Below are 15,717 nucleotides of genomic sequence, written 5' to 3'. Positions count from 1 at the left end.
TATATTATGTAGTAATGTTATGACTATGGACTAGAACCTATCAATGAATAGGGGTGGTTCCTTTGAATAGTGGTAGCATCCATTTGGTGCACTCTAAAGGAGGGGTGAATCCTTGATATGTATTTTGAAAAATTGCAGTAATTGCTCTTATAACTTAACTATTTTGATCAAAGCTCACTTAGAAACATATATGATTATCACACTAATATGAGATTTCAGTTTTATATAAGTTTTGACACCTTTATAATTACACATTGTACACAACCACTCTTCCACACCTTATTTTGGTGTGGTCTTCACTTTTGCACACGCTTACCTGTGATTGGTAGCAATACAGGGGAGGGTCTGAATGGCCTATTTAAGTTTGGTTTTTGCATTGTTTGACTGTCAGAAGAAGGGACAGGTTTGGTCCCGAAACGTCACTATTACAATTAAATTTGCCTTTATTATCAAAAGTCCAGAGAGTGCTTTGAATCATTTTCCTACTATATATATATATATATATACATATATACATATATATATACATATATATATATATATATATATATATATATATATATATATATATATATGTATTGTGGAGATATATATATATATATATATATATATATATATATATATGTCCAACTTATATATATATGTATAGGTAAATAAAGTGTCTACAAATAGATCCACACGAATCTCTAAGCGCTGAATAGAATCACCTCTTTTCTGTGTGTGTGTGCATATGTGTATATATATATATATGTGTGTGTGTGTGTATATATATAAAATAAAATATATTGTTCTGTCATTCAAGGATATATGGTTCGGTTAGTAACAGATATAGGTGAGCTCAAGCATCTCTGTGTACAGTGTTGCAGGGCCAGTTTTATTTATTCAGTTACATTTTAGTAAAGACTGGCAAAATAAAGAACACTACCAAAGTCTTTTTTTTTTCATTTCTAATTTTTCTGGGATTGACAAAAGTTTAAGCATCTTACTATGTTATTTGCATAAAGAGTTAGATAACACAATCTTCTATGCCTATCGCATATAGCATTTGCTTTAATTACCTTAATATTATTTAATTTCCAGAATGAAATCCTCTTGGAAAAAAAGATACGAAAAGAAGAAGCGATTAAAGCTTAAATTTTCCCAAGACCCAAGAAGAGAAGCAACTGAACCTGCAAGAGAAAAGAAAAACGGACATCCTGAAAGAGCAGAAGGCAAAAGAACTTTGTAGACCTTGCGTGCGAAATGCAGCTCTGTTATCTGCTGCCTGGGTCACTCCCAAGCCAGAAAGCAATGGTTGTAGAACTGGTTAAGAAATACAAAAAGGCTGTTACTTTGGCTATAGGGGATGGAGCCAATGATGTCAACATGATTAAAAGTAAGTGTTAAATAAAAGTTTTGCTTAGTATTTTGCCTCTCCAGACATGAGGGCAGTCTGTAATTAATTAAAGGACACTAAACAGCCCAAAATTTTTTCTTTCATGTTCAGATAGAGCATGCAATTTTATGCAACTTTTCTTATTTACTCCTATTATAAATTTGTCTTCTTTCTCTTTGCTATCTTTATTTGAAAAAGCAGGAATCTAAGCTAAGTAGCCAGACAATTTTTTGGTTCAGCACCTGGGTTGCGCTTGCTGATTGGTGGCTAAATGTACCTACCATTCTTCAAGCGTTATCCAGGGTGCTGAACCAAAAAATTGTCCCGGCTTACTTAGCTTAGATTCCTGCTTTTCAAATAGAGATAGCAAGAGGTAAAGAAGAAAAAAGGGGTAATAGGGAGTAAATTGGAAAGAGTTTCTTAAAATTGAATGTTTCTAATCCTGAATCACAAAAGAAAAAAATTCATATGAGCCATAAGTGCAATGTTATGCCTGTATATACATTCTTAGAGTGTAGGCTTTTAAAGGGGACATAAAACCATTTTTTTCTTTCAGATAGGAGCATTTATTTTTAATCGGCTTTCCCAATTTACTTCTTATTTATTTTAATGTTATTTTTTGGGAGGTAAAGATGACGACAACTTTGTACAGACACCTTAATCACTTTGTGGCGGTAAAATAGTGTTCATGTAAACAATATTGGGTAAAAAATGAAAATAGACGATTGCGTGATTTCATGGCCGGGATCAGATCAGGGGTGTGGGGAAGGGGCGGGAGTAATACAATCTCTGAAAGCCTTACGCCTGGCCCCTTGCATCTAGTGTCCAACAGCAAGAGGGGAAACTAATGAAGTAGAAACTAATGTAGAGAGAGACAGGAACTAAAGAAATTACATGGTTTTTCCATATTGCACAGAGTGTAAATCTCAGGTCCAATTTACTTCCAATTTGCTTCATTCGTCTTGGTGATCCTTTGTTACCCAAAGTGTTCAGCTAACTCCTAGTAGTGCATTGCTGCTCTTCAACAAAAGTTACCCAACCAAAGAGAATGAAGCAAATTTGATAACAGATACATAATAATAAATAGGAAAGTTATTTAAAATTCAATGGCGCAATTTTGAACCATGAAATAAGTTTTTTGGGGTTTTTTATAAGGGGTCACTAAAAACTCAGGATGCATTTGTCCTCTTTTCGTTCGCAAGTTGCTGAATATGGTTTGCCTGCCACAGCATTTAGCTATTTTCGAGGCTGGATTTCTTCTTGTGAAAGTGTTAACCAACTAAGATCTAGATTTTCACACACATCTTAGTGTGTTTCACTTTCACAAAAGGCGATTCGGCACAGAAAATGGCCGAATGCTGCCGACGGGTGGCCATATTTAGCATTCAGGTTGCTAATGAATGAGACGAATGTGCATCCCTAGTAAACACATTTGTAATTACAAGAGATTTCGTGTCGTTTTACAATAGAATAATATACCAGCCCAAGTTTAAACAATTCTAAAATAAATTAACATCTTGTTTACTGCAATTGTTTTTTCAATAGCCAGACTCCGCCAACCACTTGCGTTTATTTTGGAGGAGGCAATCCGGGACTTGTGTCTGCAGGCAACAAGTTCTAATTATAAACAAATAAATACTTAGAAATCCATTCAGTTTCAGTAAAAGTGTAATAGTTAAAAATGACTTACCCAACACAATGTAGTGTCATTAGCAACAAATCAAATAACCCGGGAAACCAACCGTATGGGCAGTAATTCTGCTATGCTCCAAATACCAACGGGTGTAGTTTCCAATAGCCTAGGGATCGCAAACGATAGTGGAACCCATGCATGGTCACAGGGAAGCTCCCCTGTGTCCTGTGAGCCCATGTGACACAATATCAAGAGCAAAGCTGCTGACTTAAAGGGACATGAAACCCAAAATTCATGATTCAGATAGAGAATACAATTTTAAACAACTTTCTTATTTACTTCTATTATCTAATCTGCTTTATTCTCTTGGTATCATTTTGTTAAAGGAGCTGCAATGCACTAATGGTTTCTAACTGAACACATGGGTGAGCCAATCACAATCGGTGTATATATATATGCAGCCACCAATCAACAGCTAGAACCTAGGTTCTCTGCTGCTCATGAACTTGCCTAGATAAACCTTTCAGCAAAGGATAACAAGAGAAGGAAGCAAAATAAATAATAGAAGTAAATTGAAAAGTTGTTTGAAACTGTATTCTCTATCTGAATCATGTTTCATGTCCCTTTAACACAGCTCTCCCCCAAGCTGATAACAGTCAATTTGTGAGTAAATATAGCAGTCGAAAGTGAAATGTATTAGAGCATAACAAAGTATGCAAAACATCCCTCATCCTTTAGGGGTAGGATATGCGTCAGATGCATTTTCTGTAGGTAGTGGGGATATTTTTTATGCCTAATACCCACTGTTGTTATGTTAGCATATAACCAAGTGCAAAACATTGTACATTTATACTAACATCAATTAGGGAAAGATGATGTATTAGAATTAGATAAAGACAACATTTTCATTGCTAAAAGTACATGAAAAGGGGCAAAATATAAATAATGAAAGTATATCGCAAAGTTTGTTTTACTTCACTTAACTAAATTTTATATAAAAAAAAAAAACTCAAGGTGTTTTGTTAATCTTTAAGGGACAGTCTACTTAAATTTTTTTATTGTTTAAATCCCTTATAAATACCCCATTCCCCCATTTTTGCATAACCAACACTGTGGATTATCAATACACTTATTACCACTAGTGATTACCTTGTATCTAAGCCTCTGTCAGACTGCCCCTTTATCTCCGTGCTTTTTTGACAAGACTTACATTTTAGCCAGTGCTGACTCCAAAAAAACTCCACGGGAGTAGACACAATGTTATTCTATATGACACACATGATCTAGCACTGTTCTAACTGAGACAAGAATAAGAGGGTGGGTTTTTCAACGGTTTAGAAATCGGTTTGAGGCCTACCTAGGTTTAGCTTTCAAAAAAAAAAAAGAATTACCAAGAGTACAAAGCAAATTTGATGTATAAAGGTAAATTGGACAGTTGTTTAAACTTGCTGCTCTATCTGAATCATGAAAGATGGAAAAAAAACAAATTTGACTTGAGTGTCCCCTTTAGGGTATAGTCCTTACAATATATGCCAGCCAATTCTTACAATCTTTGTCTTTTTTCCTTCAGTATTGGAAGTTTATCTACCTTTTATGTTAAAGCATCACTTTTTGTACTTCCACAAATGATTCCTGATCCCACTACCACTCCAACTTGAGATCATAATTATATTTGGTAATGCAGGAAAAATAATATAAAATCAGTTGTTTAAAGGAACATAATACAGCATACAACGTTAAACAACAAATTTACTTTTATTATCACATTTTCTTCATTCTCTTGGTATCTTACTATACGGCAGCAGTTTTGCAAGAATGTTGTCCATTTGCAAGATCACTATATGGCAGCATTATTTCCTGCCATTAAGTGCGCCAGAGACCTACATAAATATATCTTCAACCATGGGAACAAAACGAATTTTGATAATAAAAGTAAATTGGAAACATTTTTTTAATTGTATGCTAGGCTCTGAAGCACAAAAGAAAATTAAACATATGGGGCTAGATTATGAGTGGAGCACAAAACTGCACTTTCACGAGCGCGGACGCAAATGTGCGATGGTATTACAAGTAAAGCACAATGTGAATGCGACCTCACATTGCATGGAGGCTTTGCGCTCACGAGAGTGCTATTCTGCAGGCTCCAATGGGAGCCTCATTCTGATGCCGACAGACACGACAGAGAACCTAGAGCAGCACAGGGGGTAGAGTTCGCGCATCCTTTGGACACATAATTTAAGATATATATGTTGTAATAGATAATATACATATATATTGGTGTTTTTATATGTAAATATACACACAGTAACGCACAAATATTTATGTATATAAGTCATAGTACATATATACAGTATTTACAGTTTAAACACAGTCCCCATAAAGTGCTATGGGATGGGCTGACTTGTTTTTATGGGCCTGTTTAAAGGATTAACATTTTAATGCATGTAACTTTTTTGCATTACATTACAAGTTACCGCCTAGATTACAATCTTGCGTTATGAGGGGTGCGTTGCTAACTTGCAGTTTTTTCTCATCCCGCTCACTTCCCTGCAGCGCTGGTATTACGGGTTTTTATCAACCCGATGTTAACAAGCAAGAAGTGAGCGTAGAGCAAAATTGCGCTCCACACTGCACTCCCAAAACCAGCGCTGCTTAAGTGGAGTGGTGAGCTGGGTTGTACGTGGCTCGTGCACGATTTCCCCCATAGACATCAATGGGGGGGGAGAGCCCGCTGAGAAAAAGTCGAACACCTTGCAAAAAGCAGCGTAAAACTCGGTAACGCAGCCCCATTGATTCCTATGGGGAAGCTAAAGTTAAGGTTTACACCTAACACCCTAACAATGAACCCAGAGTCTAAACACCCCTAATCTTACTAATTAACCCTAATCTGCCACTCCGGACATCGCCGCCACCTACATTATATTTATTAATCCCTAATCTGCCCGTCCCCCCAACATTACCGCCACTATATCAAAATGTAATAAACTAAAACCCAAGTCTAACCCTAACACCCCCTAACATAAATATAATTTAAATAAATCTAAATAAAATTAAGATCATTAACTAAATTATTCCTATTTAAAAACGAAAATACTTACCTATAAAATAAACCCTAAGCTAGCTACAATAAAACTTATAGTTACATTGTAGCTAGCTTAGGGTTTATTTTTATTTTCACAGGCAAGTTTGTATTTATTTTAACTAGGTACAATAGTTTATTAAATAGTTATTAACTATTTAATAACTACCTAGCTAAAATAAATACAAATATTTACCTGTAAAATAAAACCTAACCTAAGTTACACTAACACCTAACTATAACACTACACTACAATTAAATAACTTGCTTAAATTAAATACAATTAGCTAAATTACAAAAAACAAACGCTAAAAGTTACGGAAAATAAAAAACAAATTACAAGATATTTAAACTAATTACACCTAATCTAAGAGCCCTATCAAAATAAAAAAGCCCCCCCAAAAAAAAAAAAAAAAAACCCAAGCCTAAACTAAACGGGGCCTTTGCGGGCATTGCCCCAAAGAAATTAGTCTCTTTTACCTGTAAAAAAAAAAAAATACAAACATCCCCCCCAACAGTAAAGCCCACCACCCACAAAACCAACCCCCCACATAAAACCCTAACTAAAAAAACCTAAGCTCCCCATTGCCCTGAAAATGGGCATTTGGATGGGCATTGCCCTTAAAACGGGCATTTTAGCTCTATTTCTGCCAAAAGCCCTAACCTAAAAATAAAACCCACCCAATACACCCTTAAAAAATCCTAACACTAACCCCCTAAGATTCACTTACTGGGGAGAAGACTTCATCCAAGCGGCAAGATGTCCTCAACGAAGCCGGCAGAAGTGGTCCTCCAGACGGGCAGAAGTCTTCATCCAGATGGCATCTATCTATCTTCATCCTTCCGACGTGGAGCGCTACCATCTTCAAGACATCCGGCGCGGAGCATTTTCCTTCAATCGACGGCTTCTTCGGAATTAATGTTTCTTTAAGTGATGTCAGCCAAGATGGCGTCCCTTAGATTCCGATTGGCTGATAGAATGCAATCAGCCAATAGGATTGAGGCTCCGCGTCGGAAGGATGAAGATTGATAGATAGATGCCCCATCCAAAATGCCCTTTTCAGGGCAATGGGGAGCTTAGGTTTTTTTAGTTAGGGGTTTTATTTGGGGGTTGGTTGTGTGGGTGTGGGTTTTTTACTGTTGGGGGGGGGTTGTTTATGTATTTTTTTTTTTTTTTAGGTAAAAGAGCTGATTTTCTTTGGGGTCAATGCCCCGCAAAAGGCCCTTTTAAGGGCTTATTGATAGTTTAGTTTAGGCTAGGTTTTTTTTTATTTTGGGGGGCTTTTTTTTATTTTGATAGGGCTTTTAGATTAGGTGTAATTAGTTTAAATATCTTGTAATTTGTTTTTTTATTTTCTGTAATTTAGTGTTTGTTTTTGTAATTTAGCTATTGTTTTTAATTTAGGTAAGTTATTTAATTGTAGTGTAGTGTTAGTGTAACTAGGTTTAGGTTTTTATTTTACAGGTATATTTGTATTTATTTTAGCTAGGTAGTTATTAAATAGTTAATAACTATTTAGTAACTATTGTACCTAGTTAAAATAAATACAAACTTGCCTTTAAAATAAAAATAAACCCTAAGCTAGCTACAATGTAACTATTAGTTTATATAGTAGCTAGCTTAGGGTTTATTTTATAGGTGAAGTATTTAGTTTTAAATAGGAATACTTTAGTTAAATATAATTTTAAATAAATCTAAAAAAAAATTAATATCATTAAGTTAGGGTTAGACTTAGGTTTAAAGGGTTAATAAATTTAGAATAGTGCGGCGTTGTTGGGTGACGCAGATTAGGGCTTAATAAGTATAATGTAGGGTGCGGGGATGTTTTGTGGCGGCATATTAGGGTTAATAATTAACTAGTGTTTGCAAAGCGGAGTGTGGCGGTTTAGGGGTTTAAAATGTTTATTCTAGTGGCTGTGATGTTGGAGCGGTCAGAATATGCTGTTATAAAAGGGGTTAATATTTAATTTAGTGTTTGCGATACGGGAGGGCCTTTGTTTTATGGGGTAAATAGGTAGTTTATGGGTGTTAGTGTAGTACTTTTTTAGCACTTAGTTTTGTAGTGTTTTTATGCTTAAGCTTTGTAGTGTAAAACTCATAACTACTGACTACAAAATGCGTTAGGAATCTTGTCGGTAGAGGGTGTACCGCTCACTTTTTGGCCTCCCAGGACAAACTCGTAATACCGGCGCTATGGAAGTCCCATATTAAAAAGCCTTTACGAAATTTACGTAAGTAGGTTTGCGGTAAGGCCAAAAAGGTGTGCGGTGCCCCTAAACCTGCAAGACTCGTAATAGCGGCGGGCGTGAAAAAAACAACGTTAGGACCTGTTAACACTGCTTTTTTACCTTAACGCAAAACTCGTAATCTAGCCGTATATTTTTACATTACAAATTACATTTTTGTTCTTCAAAAGCTGTTTTTGAATTTTTGCTTTAGGATATCCCTATAAGTAATTTGTAATTTTTAATTATAGTTTTCATATCCGTTGTCTTGTATGTCTGGTAAACAATAATATATAAATAAGTTATTTGGAAAATGTAAGTGTAATATGTTATTCCAACAAATTTTAAGTGTTTTTTATTACAGTAATTTTAGTTTTTCTAACATGTTTTGTAGTCTAATTCAATGTTCTTCTCATGTCTTGCAGCTGCACACATTGGCGTTGGTATTAGTGGACAAGAAGGAATGCAAGCGGTAATGTCCAGTGACTACTCCGTTGCTCAGTTTAAATACATTCAACGTTTGTTGTTGGTTCACGGTCGCTGGTCGTACATTCGAATGTGCAAGTTCCTGCGTTTTTTCTTCTACAAGAACTTTGCCTTCACGTTGGTTCACTTTTGGTACTCTTTCTTTAGTGGATTTTCTGCTCAGGTACGAACTACAATATTCCCACTTCCCTACAATAAAAATGACACTTAATGGGACATTAAACACTTGATGTATTTATTGTATAATGTCCCTTTAAATAATAAATATCATATATTTTCCCAGAAATGAGAAGCACTTACAAATCTGTATGATGGAAATAATGTCAAACCAAACAACCCACCAAGTTGAATACCTATTCTTACTTGTTGTTTTTTAACTTTTAATATTAATTAGTCTCATCCGTTTTAAATTCTTCTTCATGGGTAAGATGTTCATATTAATATATATTGAGACATAATCACTGTACATTGCTTTTGCATACTTGTGCATTACTAAAACCCTCAGGAGTTGCAATCCATAGTAGGTCAGGGATGCATATATCAGATTTACAAAGGCATTTTCTCATAATTAATATTCTCTTTTCAGACGGTCTACGAAACTTGGTTCATTTCCCTGTATAATGTTCTCTACTCCAGTCTTCCTGTACTCCTTGTGGGTTTGCTGGATCAGGTATGTTGGAAAGGTGTCCGCAAGCTTGGTGTAAAAATCTTTAAATATTGTAACTTGTTAGCTGTAAATATTATTTATTAAAAATGAAAAATGTTGGTTACTAAGGTTTCTAATGTTTCATTTAGAGTGACGTTTTTTTCATTTGAACTAAACTGTAAATGTTCCTGTCTTTGTCAGTTTTATTTTTCTCTTTGTTGATTATTTAAAAGTAAATTTCATAACTTTCTGCTAATAAGATAAACCTTTTATCATTTTTCTTTTTGTAACTAAGGATGTAAGTGACAAGCTAAGTCTTCGCTTCCCTCGTTTGTACATTCCTGGCCAAAAAGATAAACTGTTCAACTACCAGAAATTCTTCTTGAGTCTGTTCCATGGTATAGTCACCTCGCTTATTATTTTCTTCATACCTTATGGAGCTTTCTTATTGACCATGGGGCAGGATGGAGAAGCGCCCTCAGATTACCAGTCGTTTGCTGTCACAACTGCTACTGCACTTATTATAACCGTTAATTTTCAGGCAAGTATGCTGTGTGTAATGTCATTCTGATGGTTAACTATAAAGCACAATGCATAGTAATTACAAAGGCCACGCTACCAAGTTTTATTTATGCAATATATGTTACTCATATATTGGTACAAAATGTGCACATTGTTATGATCTACCATTATGTTTATCAGTGATCTTTTCATGCGGCTTTTGGTTAAAAAGACCTCATAATGTTTTAATTTCAAAAAATTATTTCCACACTCCCCCATGGTGGCACATCTTCACATAAATAGGGGGCAGAGGGCACATCTTCACATAAATAGGGGGGCAGAGGGCACATCTTCACATAAATGGGGGGCAGAGGGCACATCTTCACATAAATAGGGGGCAGAGTCCGCTGAGTCCATGTTAATAACCTTTATTGTATATGGGTAAAGGCTGCACAGTCTTCAATATGATACTTTCTTTAAATAAATAGAAATGGTTCTAATATACATTTTCAGTTATAGATTCTTGTGAAGTAATTGCATGCAAACAAATTTTGTACTAATCAAAGCCTTTCTCTTTCTGACCAGATTGGACTTGACACTTCGTATTGGACTTTTGTTAATGCATTTTCAATGTTTGGGAGCATTGCCATTTACTTTGGTATAATGTTTGATCTTCACAGTGCTGGGATTCATGTTTTGTTTCCATCCATGTTTATATTTACAGGTATGTAATGTTTTTTCTAGAATGTCCATCTGTCAAGTTGTGATCTGTCTAGTTGTCTGTTATTAGGTAGAAACTGGGCAGGCACATTATCTACATACCTTAGAGCATATTTGTAGTCAGGTATTGGCCCCTAAAAAAGGTTTCAATATGAAATAGTAATTGGACCCCAACAAACAGCTGTGCTGTTGCATCAAATTATTTATATAAATTAAGTAAATATATTGCAGTAATACTCCCATGTGAGGAAGCTATTTGTACAGTTACGTAGTAATACATCCGTGATAGGGAGGTATATACTTAGTCCATTAGATGCTGCAGGATTTGTAGTCAGATTGTTAACCTTTTCTGGGTTGTGTAAAAATGTGGCCATTGTTAGCTGGTCTTCTTTTGTCCTCCCCAATTGTTCCTCTTTTAGTGTATTCTGTGTACATTCTTTTACAGAGAACTGTGTATGTATGTAAATGCTGGCACCAACTTTTCACAAGTGTTAAAATGATTGTTTTTTGTAATCTACTAATTCTAATATAATGAACCTTGAAATGTTACTTGGGATATTTTAAAGTGTATGTGTGTGTGTATATGCATGCTATCCCCTGAGAAAAACAGCTGGTTTAAAGTTTCAGAATAAAGACGAGACTACAGTACGTTTAAAAGAAGAAAAACTATGAACACATTTAACCCCTTAAGCTTGCAATAGATTAATAGAAGTGAACAAGGACACAATGAAATGGTCATTTAGCACAATTATATTAATCCCTGTGTTTAACAAAGTCATAATTTTCATGCACGCTTTGATTTTCTTGTGCATTGCTTTACACATGCATAAGCAGAGCATACTAATACACTTTACAAAAACATTGACCTTGTCTCAAAGTATGGGCAATGCTGGCAAGGGGGGAAAAAGGTAACTTGCACAAAGAGCAAAAAAAGAGAACAAGATAGAGAGCCTAAATTAAACTTAAACACATTTTTTGTGAGGATTCTACATAGATGTCATACGGAGTGCAAAATTGTTTTGTAAGGAACTATAACAATCCAACCCAACAGAGTTGTTTACTTGGACCACTTTACCCTTTTTCTAGACATTGAGTGTTTTAGAGTATCTCCGTTGTTTTTGAAGGGCCCACATATTTCTTTGTCTTGTATGATTTAATTGCATGTCTAGTGTAATATGAATTCCAATTTGAGATTTAATATACATTTCGATACTATTACTTGCCTAATGTATATATTGTATGGAGGATAGTGGCTCCCCTAAAGACAGCTTAAAACACACTTGTACACAATTTCCTTATATGAAATGGGAGATGACACTTGCTGAAATGAGGGATCTTATACCACGTTAACTAGCACTAGGCTCTAAAAGGGAGTCTAGCACCTATATATAAGCATTAATGTGAGGCAGGTAGATCCTCTTTCAAATTTAGATAACCTTATTAACCAATGTTGAATATTTTATTGATTAAATATTTACTTTATTATTATTTCCATTCAGGAGCTGCTCCAAATGCTTTAAGGCAACCATATCTTTGGCTCACCATAATTCTAACTGTTGGTATTTGCCTTCTACCAGTTGTTGCCTTCAGGTTCTTGGTAAAAAATATATACCCCTCGGAGAGTGACGTAGTAAGTAACTCCTATACATTTTACTGTCTTGTGAAAAGATTTTAATAACACGGTTATGTATATCTTACAGGAAGATTGGTGTCTGTGGTTATGAGGTATAAAAAATGAGTCGGAAAAATAAAGTTTTCTTCTCATAAGAACATTTCGTATGGTTTGACCATATGTAAAAAGAGTATTCCTAATGTTAAAGGGACATACTGGTGTAAGAATAAAATGCTCTAATTTCTTTAAAAAAAACAACCACATTTTCACTACTAACTATTTTTGTGTAAACATGCCATGAAACTCTCTCTCTCTCTCTGGCTTAAGCAAATATCAATGACATTAAAGGGATACTAAACCCAAATATTTTATCCTGATTCAGATAGAGCATGCAATTTTTTTTTTTTTATTATTCTTTATTTAAAATCCAACAGTGTAAATATGACACAAAAGTAACATTGGCTTTAGAGCCTGCAATTTTAAGCAACTTTCTAATTTACTCTTACTATAAATTTTTCTTCATTCTCTTGCTATCTTTATTTAAAAAGCAGGAATTTAAAGCCCATTTAAGGTTCAGCACCCTGGATAACGCTTGCTTTTATTGGTGGCTACATTTAGCAAACCAATAAGCAAGCATAACCCAGGTTCTGAACCAAAAATGGGCTGGCTCTTAAGCTTTACATTCCTGCTTTTTAAATAAAGATAGCAAAAGAACGAAGACAAATTGGTAATAGGAGTAAATTAGAAAGTTGCTTAAAATTGCTGCTGTATCTGAATCATTAAAGAAAAAAATTGGGTTTAGTGTGCATTTTAAGTCCTTTTTTGTAATTTATTAAAAAGGATGTTTAAATGTAAAATGGTTGTTCCTGTGGTGAAACCTAAACATGTCTTTATGCTTGTGGGTGTGTCACTGTCCAGTAATGGAGGTGTGGAAGCCTTCTTTAGCAGCCAATGAGTTTTTATCCCAAAGACCAGTTTGTTTCAAAATAAACTTTTTTAACATGATTAAATAGTGCTCTTTCCTAAGCATGAGATACTATTATGTTTAATATCCCTTTTAATAATAAAATTTGCTAACAAGTTAACAGTTTTTATTACTATCCCAGAAGGTCCATTTAAGAAGAATAGAGTTTTTGTGTTATGAATATTTAAATTGATTGTAAACTTTCATGAATTAAAGGCCATTATCAAAAAATAATCTTAAAAAAGGGCACTTTCATTTATTAAAGTTTACAAAGAAGCTTTTTTCTTTAAAATACTTATCTTTACGTTATGGTAAACATAACGCTGATCCTCTGCCTGTATCTCCTGCTTTCTTTAGCATATGGATGACAAATCCGACTTCCTCCAATTGTTGCATTGCCCCACAAGCTGGACGCCAAAGGGGGCACACAACAATTGGAGGAAGTTGGATTTGTCATCCATATGCTATGAAAGCAGAAGATGTGGGCGGAGGATCAGCGTTATGTTTACCATAAAGCAATGGTAAGTATTTTTAAAAAATAAGCGTCTTTGTAAACTTTAATAAATTAAAGTGCCCCTGTTTTTAAGATTATTTTTTGATAATGGCCTTTAATTCATTTAAGTTTACAATCCATTTAATAGGAACAGGAAACCCAAACAATTTTCTTTCATGATTCAGATACAGCATGTGATTTTAAACAACTTTGCAATTTACATCTAATTTCTGTTTTGCTTCATTCTCTTGATATCCTTTGTTGAAAAGCATTCCTAGGTAGGCATAGGAGCAGCAATGCAATACTGGGAGCTAGATGCTGATTGGTGGCTGCACATAAATGGCTCTTGACATTGGTTTACCATATGTGCTCAGCTAGCTTCCGGTAGTGCATAGCTGCTCCTTCAACAAAGAATACAAAGAGACTGATACAAATTTGATTAAATAAGTAAATTGGAAAGTTCTTTAAAATCGAATTCTCTATCTGAATCATGAAAGAAAAAATTTGGGTTTCAAGTTCCTTTAACGTTTCCAGAATGATTGGTGGTTATTAAAATAAGTTTTGTTTTTTTATGATGATGTAAATAGCTTGGGTTGTTTTTTATATCTTGTTTTCATATGAAAAACCTTTCTTTGTATATTAGTATAAATTTAGTTATTTCATTTGGGAGCTTAATGATAGAAGATATATATATATATATATATCACAAGTCTACACATTTTTACGGAACTGCTAATACTAGAAATGGAACGCTAATCTATAAATTGTGTTACTGATATTTGGGATACTTTACAGTATCTAATAGGCTCTTTTGATTTCCCTCATCTTTACTTAAGATTCAAAAGAACCGGAAAAAATACAAAGAAGAAGCCCAATGGAAACCAAGACACAGCACAATTCGTCGCGGAGTATCTGCACGCCGCTCTGCTTATGCATTCTCTCACCAGCGAGGCTATGCTGACCTTATTTCTACAGGACGAAATATAAAGAAGAAACGGGCAACACTGGATGCTGTTCTTGGCAGTAGTTCGGCAGAAGTTATGCAAACTGCAGCGAATACTTGATTGTGATTTTAACTTCTTCAGCAATTTTTTTTTATACTGAAAACACTACCTTTTGGAATGTCTGTATATATATATTTTTATGAAACTGTTTTCACCTCAGGATTTTTTTAACATATGTAAATTTACTTGTAATATCTATAAAAAGCCATCTGCATGGTGAAGACTTTCTACAAAAAAATGCCTTAGTAAGGTTTATTTTTTTAAATGTTTCTATATCACTTCAGCAAACAGAGTTTGCTTTATAGGCATCTGCCTGGGAGGGGGAGGGTGCAGCAATCAAACACATGGAGAGATCTGACGTGCAAACCAATGATCCGTTTGCATTAGTACATCACAATGTGGTGAACAAGAGACTAAGGTTTAAAAACAAACTAGAAAGTTTGTGTTGTGGAAACAAAAGACCAACAAATCAAGAATGGAGTAGGTTTATGGTTACAACACCCTAAACATGAGGAATTTACTTCCTTTATGAGGATCCATATGGCTTCTGGGTTCAGCACTCCTGAAGTTTTTGGTTTACCTTTTTAACCTTTGCATATTTAATATTGATAATAAAACTTTATTAAAAGTGAATAATGGATTTTGTTCATTTATGCATTATCTAACTGTTCACAATAAACAGTTTTTCATTCATCTGTTGATAATTGAAACGTTTAGTAATTTTTTGTACTGTCTACTGCTTAGATTTACACTTCTGGCACACACACACACATTTTTGTCATTTTTCAGGAACAATATTATTATTATCAGGTATTTGTAGAGTGCCAACAGATTCCGCAGCGCTGTAAACATAGTTGGTATACAGGATAGCTTTTGTAGGGATCAAGTTTGTAGAGGGCCCTGCCGAGAGTTTCACTGTTGTAGTCGGCTCTTATAAGGGCGATCTTCAAACAGCTGGGCTCAAGGGCTTACATTCTA

General features: G+C 34.7%; 2 protein-coding genes across 2 annotated transcripts in view; both read left to right on the top strand.

Annotated features, from left to right (window-relative positions):
• LOC128648464 (phospholipid-transporting ATPase IC-like) overlaps positions 1-1,188 on the top strand; it is a 144,467-nt gene extending 143,279 nt beyond the window's left edge. The window contains 1 exon segment of the mRNA XM_053701148.1: positions 1,081-1,188. Within this exon segment, the coding sequence (XP_053557123.1) occupies positions 1,081-1,134 (54 nt within the window). The 3' untranslated portion in view covers positions 1,135-1,188.
• A 54-nt stretch (positions 1,189-1,242) lies between these two features.
• On the top strand, positions 1,243-15,443 carry LOC128648463 (phospholipid-transporting ATPase IC-like). The gene is made up of 7 exons (XM_053701146.1): positions 1,243-1,375; positions 8,739-8,962; positions 9,386-9,469; positions 9,741-9,986; positions 10,532-10,670; positions 12,166-12,296; positions 14,572-15,443. The coding sequence occupies exons 1-7, from the start codon at positions 1,243-1,245 to the stop codon at positions 14,797-14,799; spliced, it is 1,185 nt and encodes a 394-aa protein (XP_053557121.1). The 3' UTR covers positions 14,800-15,443.
• Positions 15,444-15,717: the final 274 nt, after the last annotated feature.

Source organism: Bombina bombina, chromosome 2, assembly GCF_027579735.1.
Source record: "Bombina bombina isolate aBomBom1 chromosome 2, aBomBom1.pri, whole genome shotgun sequence".
Taxonomy (NCBI): domain Eukaryota; kingdom Metazoa; phylum Chordata; class Amphibia; order Anura; family Bombinatoridae; genus Bombina; species Bombina bombina.
Note: the sequence above shows the minus strand (reverse complement) of the source record. Positions and strands in the feature narration are given on the sequence as shown.